Here is a 7,367-nt window from a genome sequence, read left to right as displayed (position 1 = left end):
TAACATGACAGTATTTTCCTTCCTAATAAAAACGTATTACAAAAAAATGAGTATGTATTAGCATTCCATTTCAATACTACGTTGGAATTCCCTAACAATCGAACTCGTTTCTCATATATGAATTAACTTGAGTGACAAATTGAGTTGAGATAAGCATATTATGAATACATGGTGAGTAATATAATAAGATGGCATAAAAACAGTAGAAAATTTAAGGAAGGATGATAAGATAGCAATGCACCTTTTTGTTTACGCTATCGACTTCGGGAGCTTTGTCTTTATCACCGCAGCATCAGCGTGTCCTTAAGCCAAGTTCACGTTGCCCATAATCCCATGTATCAAACCCAAAATTTTCTTCTTCATTTGCAACTGAATCAAATTAACATAATACTACATCAAATCTTTGGGGCATTTTCTTGAACAGCTGGTGCTGCATCACCAAAATGCCCAACATTACCCCCTTTATACTGTGATTTTGAAATCGAAAATCGACGGATTTCTTTCCATTACTTTGTTTGTTTGATTTGTGTCTCTACACTCAGCATTATTTATGGTTCCGCCAGGAATCGAGTTCATGACCTCACGCCTCAAGGAGGAATTCAAGTTCCTAACTTTTTTCTCACAAGACTTTAGCCCCACACCGCAAACAAAGTAGACATGAGTTCAGTTTTTAAAGTTGAACATTGACTAACCCGGCATCAACCCAAGCATACAGGATCTGTGGCCTTGGGTTTGAGAAGTTAGCCTGCGCCTACAACAAATTTTTTTTTTTTTTTTTGTTGTTGTTGTTTTGTCTCGCCAGATTTTTATCCAATCCTTACCTGATTTGCATTACAGCACCATATTTCAAGCCATGCAAGTAAACTTCTTGAAAGAAGTTGCATTAAGATTTAAGAGTAATTTAGAGTAGTAGGTAACTTCCAATTCATGGAATCATTAAATTGGGATTCTGCGACAGCAAACCTCAAAATATCAGTCTGTACTGTCCCTATCCAATTCATTCTGTGGCTGAAAAAAAAAACCCACAGATTTTTGAATTGGTGGTGCCAACTCCACAACCAATGAGAACACAGCTGAGGATCTTCATGGATAGATAAATTTAATCCAGTAGAAGCCTATATAAACAACATCAACTACAACAATTATACCTCACCAAATCAAGTTATACCATCTTCAATACTCAATAGTCTTTCATTTCTAACAACAAAGACATACTAATGGCAACCATGGCTCTCTCTTCTCCATCATTTGCTGGGAAAGCTGTGACTCTCAACTCACAAACAGAATTCCCCACCAATGTTAGATCCAGCAGCAACAGCAAGATCTCGATGAGGAAGACATCAGCAAAGAAGCCTGCTGCTTCTTCAGGAAGTCCATGGTACGGTCCAGACCGTGTCAAGTATCTCGGCCCATTCTCTGGTGAGTCTCCTTCTTACCTGACTGGTGAATTCGCTGGTGATTATGGTTGGGATACTGCTGGACTATCAGCTGACCCAGAGACCTTTGCGAAGAACCGCGAACTTGAGGTGATCCATTCAAGGTGGGCAATGCTCGGAGCTTTGGGCTGTGTCTTCCCAGAACTCCTCTCTAGAAATGGAGTCAAATTTGGCGAAGCTGTTTGGTTCAAAGCCGGCTCTCAGATTTTCAGTGAAGGAGGACTAGACTATTTGGGAAATTCCAGCTTGGTTCATGCACAGAGCATCTTAGCTATTTGGGCCACACAGGTCATTCTTATGGGCGCTGTTGAGGGTTACAGAGTTGCAGGTGGTCCACTAGGTGAGGTTGTCGATCCACTTTACCCAGGTGGAAGCTTCGATCCCTTAGGACTCGCGGAGGACCCAGAGGCATTTGCCGAGCTAAAGGTAAAGGAATTGAAGAATGGTCGCCTTGCTATGTTCTCCATGTTTGGGTTCTTTGTTCAGGCTATTGTGACTGGCAAAGGTCCTCTAGAGAACCTCGCAGACCACCTTGCTGACCCAGTGAACAATAATGCTTGGTCATACGCTACCAACTTCGCTCCCGGGAAGTGAAAATAAGCTTACCAAAGGCAGAATGGCATTTGGTTTCTACTTTATTTCTTTAATATCCTCTGTACATTCATTTAGCTTGTAAAATTGTGTAGTATGTAGCTGCGTTTGGTCTATGTAGTGTTTCTGTCTATGGCTTATTTTCTGTACCTCGTAAAAATGCGAGGGCGACTTGGAGATAATTTGGTTCTCTTAGTCATCCTTTTGTATCACTCTAAAATTATCAAATTTTCAGATAATTCAGTGTTCTGATAAATTTCAAAGATCTGACTACCATGGAAACCAAGTCAGAAGTCGCAATTCTAATTGGTTGTTATTCTTGAGCATTGCACTACCAAAGAATAAAGCTACCAATATACAAGGTTAGCACCAACTGCTCATCCATTAAGCCATAGCTTCACAAACAAAATCAGAGAAATCATGAGATTTAACCTAGAAACTCCTAATTGTCATACCATCATCATTACCTAACTGTCATAGCTTCTGGAAAAATATTAGCCATCAGACCATAATTTTTTATCTGGTTCGAGAATCATTAACTTATACTCTTACTGCAACTTGAGCAGTTTTAAGCTTCCATAAAGCTTAAAACACTAGGAATTGAACCTCGGCAGTTCAATTAATTTATTTTTTCTAGTCCTGAAGCATATTTGACGAATCCAGCAATGCAGTATGATTTAGTGATAAGACCATAACATTTGATGCTAGTAGAGGTTAATTAATTTCACACTTATACTAGTCGATGATGAAGTAGTATAAGAGGGAAATTACATAGTAGGAATTACCTATAGGTACTAGTTTAGTGATACTAGTTAGTGGCAGGTCCACCCACAAAAATCCAGTAACATGAGGTCCAAAGTTTTAAAGAAAAAAGAAAATTGGACCTAAAATTTTATTCCCAGGTCCTATACATGTGCGAGATACATGATATATATTTTTAAATTCCCAAAACACCCTCATGTATATAAAAACAAGGTAACTAAATTTCATTTCATTTTTTCTCTTTTCATTTCAATCTCTCGGATCCAAATCGGAGAGCAGCTAGAAGAAGGAAAAAAATTCTTGGGTTTTAATCGTCGAACGCGAGATTATTTATTTCAATCTTGTTTCATTAGCCGAGATTTAGTTAGTTTTAACGTTGTCTCATATTTTTTTGAAACTATTTGGATTTGATTTTCAGTCTAATGGCGAAATCAATTGAGATAAGATACTGTATATGAAGTTGTTGCTTCCTACAGATCAAGAAAATCAGCTAAGAATTAGTCAAGGTATTTGGTTTATATTTGATTCCTATGTTGATTTTTCAATTCATCTTAGTCTGTTGTTGAAGATCTCATATTTAGTTCGGATCTAGATAGATAATCATGTTTTATATACATTTCGTTAGTAGATCTGATATTTTACTTTCATTTTGTTGGGTTTTTAGTTTGTTTTTGTGTATTAACCATCAGTACATATATGATGTACTGATGGTTTTTGACGAAAATAATAAATTTGTTGTTGTTTGAGATTGTTTGATCCAACAATAAATATATGATATTTTGTTCCAGGTATGTTTTCTAATCATCTTCTTTGATTATTTTGTTTGTTTTCTTCTTTTGATTTGTTTTTCGATTGTATTATGAAGATCAGATCGATTTTCATGACGCTTTTATGTTTTTAGCTTTGTTACAGTTTGGTTTTGTGTATGAATTGACAGTACGTATACGGCGTACTGATATAAAATTCTTTTGATTATGTTTTAATCAGATTTTTGCCACTGTTTTTGGGTTCGATCCATGAGTATGTAAGTGTAATACTAAAATATGTGTTTTGATTCGGTTATATTCATCGTTTCATCAATTCTTCTTTACATGAAGTTGATTTTTAGTTTCATGATTATGCAGTACGTATATGGCGTACTGATAGAAACTTTTTTTGATTCTGTTTTATTCAGAGTTTTGGGTTCCATCCATGAGTACGTATGTGTAATACTGAACTATGTTCTTTGATTTTTAGTTATAAATCAGAGGTACATATATGGAATACTAAAAAGAACTTCTTTAATTCTGTTATGTTCGTAGATTCATCGGTCTTTTCTTATCTTGGAGTTGATTTAGATAATGAATCAGCAATTCATATATGGATTACCTAAAGGTAACATGATTTTTTGTTTTGTTTTTACAGGTTCGTTGTTGTTCGTCGTAGTGGATTGTAATTCGATTGATAATTTTTTCAGGTTAGTTTCATGTAAAATGAGCAGTATTATTTTGATGTGTTCAATGTTTTGTGTATATATGTACGGTTCGTAATTGCTTTTTAATACATTAGATTATCTAGAATTGTAATTAGCTGAATCAGTGCATATTGCATGTACTACTCATTTTTATCCGTTGTTCATCATGGTTGTGTCAATATTGTTACGTTTTGGTCGCATTTACAGGTTCAAGATGTCTATATCTAATCCAAACACTAGGAACTTTTTTGAGTATACCATTTATTAACTGCAAATTAACTAGTTTTATTTTCAGTATATCATTTATGTACTCCAAATTCATAGTGTCTAACACACAAATTCATATATGTAAGCATAAGAATGGTTTTTTAATGAGTATAGAAGTTATGTACTGAAAATTCTGAGCCTTTTTTTTCGGTTTCAATTTGTGTAGCTTTTTAGTTTCTGAGAGTATATCATATATGTACTCTTATATTTTGCAGGTTTATTATCAACTAGCATATGATTAGTTCCTGGAGAAGATGTTGCATTAGTTCCTGGAGAAGATGTTGCTGCTTGGTCCTCTTCAAATAAGGATTAGCTCATGATGTTGATTTCTTATTTCAAGAACTTTCATCAGTTTTTGAATTATGTAATAGGGAATCTATCTCCTAAAACATTGTTGCGCTTCTGATTTGAACAGTAAAAGATAAAAAAAACTACCGATGTATCATATTGGTTAAAATAAAACAGGGTTTTTTCAGTTAATCATATATGTACTACTAATTCATACCATTTTATGCTACTTTTTCAGCAAACACATATGTAGACTTCTTCTCAAACTTCACAAATCAGAACGTCTTGGTCTTCTACTATGTTTTTTTTTTATTATATATGTAGATAAATTAAGTTTCTTTATGGGAGAGAGAAGAATATCGAATTATATTAGATATTAAAGGTGTGCAGGCACACACGTTTGGCAACAAGGAGTTTCTGGTCATTTCCATGTTTTGGTTAAATATGGACCTGTAGATAACTAATTAATCCGGTTGGACCCTACTATAAATAACCTTATGGGCTTAAGGCCAAACAAGAAATTTTCCAATTACATACGGAGGGACTATATCGACCGGTTATATTGGTTTCCTTAACTACTTGTGTTGGGAATGGAGATATACATATCGACAGCATAATCTTGCTCCTGTTACTGAAATGTCTCTAATAACATGACAGTATTTTCCTTCCTAATAAAAACGTATTACAAAAAAATGAGTATGTATTAGCATTCCATTTCAATACTACGTTGGAATTCCCTAACAATCGAACTCGTTTCTCATATATGAATTAACTTGAGTGACAAATTGAGTTGAGATAAGCATATTATGAATACATGGTGAGTAATATAATAAGATGGCATAAAAACAGTAGAAAATTTAAGGAAGGATGATAAGATAGCAATGCACCTTTTTGTTTACGCTATCGACTTCGGGAGCTTTGTCTTTATCACCGCAGCATCAGCGTGTCCTTAAGCCAAGTTCACGTTGCCCATAATCCCATGTATCAAACCCAAAATTTTCTTCTTCATTTGCAACTGAATCAAATTAACATAATACTACATCAAATCTTTGGGGCATTTTCTTGAACAGCTGGTGCTGCATCACCAAAATGCCCAACATTACCCCCTTTATACTGTGATTTTGAAATCGAAAATCGACGGATTTCTTTCCATTACTTTGTTTGTTTGATTTGTGTCTCTACACTCAGCATTATTTATGGTTCCGCCAGGAATCGAGTTCATGACCTCACGCCTCAAGGAGGAATTCAAGTTCCTAACTTTTTTCTCACAAGACTTTAGCCCCACACCGCAAACAAAGTAGACATGAGTTCAGTTTTTAAAGTTGAACATTGACTAACCCGGCATCAACCCAAGCATACAGGATCTGTGGCCTTGGGTTTGAGAAGTTAGCCTGCGCCTACAACAAATTTTTTTTTTTTTTTTTGTTGTTGTTGTTTTGTCTCGCCAGATTTTTATCCAATCCTTACCTGATTTGCATTACAGCACCATATTTCAAGCCATGCAAGTAAACTTCTTGAAAGAAGTTGCATTAAGATTTAAGAGTAATTTAGAGTAGTAGGTAACTTCCAATTCATGGAATCATTAAATTGGGATTCTGCGACAGCAAACCTCAAAATATCAGTCTGTACTGTCCCTATCCAATTCATTCTGTGGCTGAAAAAAAAAACCCACAGATTTTTGAATTGGTGGTGCCAACTCCACAACCAATGAGAACACAGCTGAGGATCTTCATGGATAGATAAATTTAATCCAGTAGAAGCCTATATAAACAACATCAACTACAACAATTATACCTCACCAAATCAAGTTATACCATCTTCAATACTCAATAGTCTTTCATTTCTAACAACAAAGACATACTAATGGCAACCATGGCTCTCTCTTCTCCATCATTTGCTGGGAAAGCTGTGACTCTCAACTCACAAACAGAATTCCCCACCAATGTTAGATCCAGCAGCAACAGCAAGATCTCGATGAGGAAGACATCAGCAAAGAAGCCTGCTGCTTCTTCAGGAAGTCCATGGTACGGTCCAGACCGTGTCAAGTATCTCGGCCCATTCTCTGGTGAGTCTCCTTCTTACCTGACTGGTGAATTCGCTGGTGATTATGGTTGGGATACTGCTGGACTATCAGCTGACCCAGAGACCTTTGCGAAGAACCGCGAACTTGAGGTGATCCATTCAAGGTGGGCAATGCTCGGAGCTTTGGGCTGTGTCTTCCCAGAACTCCTCTCTAGAAATGGAGTCAAATTTGGCGAAGCTGTTTGGTTCAAAGCCGGCTCTCAGATTTTCAGTGAAGGAGGACTAGACTATTTGGGAAATTCCAGCTTGGTTCATGCACAGAGCATCTTAGCTATTTGGGCCACACAGGTCATTCTTATGGGCGCTGTTGAGGGTTACAGAGTTGCAGGTGGTCCACTAGGTGAGGTTGTCGATCCACTTTACCCAGGTGGAAGCTTCGATCCCTTAGGACTCGCGGAGGACCCAGAGGCATTTGCCGAGCTAAAGGTAAAGGAATTGAAGAATGGTCGCCTTGCTATGTTCTCCATGTTTGGGTTCTTTGTTCAGGC

General features: G+C 36.6%; 2 protein-coding genes across 2 annotated transcripts; both read left to right on the top strand.

Moving 5' to 3' along the window:
• Window positions 1-1,138: 1,138 nt before the first annotated feature.
• On the top strand, window positions 1,139-2,290 carry LOC113346051 (chlorophyll a-b binding protein of LHCII type 1-like). Its single transcript, XM_026589656.1, has one exon. It carries the CDS (start codon window positions 1,218-1,220, stop codon window positions 2,028-2,030), a length of 813 nt encoding a protein of 270 aa, XP_026445441.1. The 5' UTR covers window positions 1,139-1,217; the 3' UTR covers window positions 2,031-2,290.
• Window positions 2,291-6,581: 4,291 nt separating this feature from the next.
• Window positions 6,582-7,362, top strand: LOC113346050 (chlorophyll a-b binding protein 40, chloroplastic-like; the record flags this gene model as incomplete). Its single annotated transcript, XM_026589655.1, has 1 exon — window positions 6,582-7,362. A coding segment is annotated over exon 1 (702 nt), but the record flags the coding sequence as incomplete, so codon positions are not given.
• Window positions 7,363-7,367: the final 5 nt, after the last annotated feature.

The sequence above is a fragment of the Papaver somniferum genome, unplaced genomic scaffold (assembly GCF_003573695.1).
Source record: "Papaver somniferum cultivar HN1 unplaced genomic scaffold, ASM357369v1 unplaced-scaffold_890, whole genome shotgun sequence".
NCBI lineage: Eukaryota > Viridiplantae > Streptophyta > Magnoliopsida > Ranunculales > Papaveraceae > Papaver > Papaver somniferum.
Note: the sequence above shows the minus strand (reverse complement) of the source record. Positions and strands in the feature narration are given on the sequence as shown.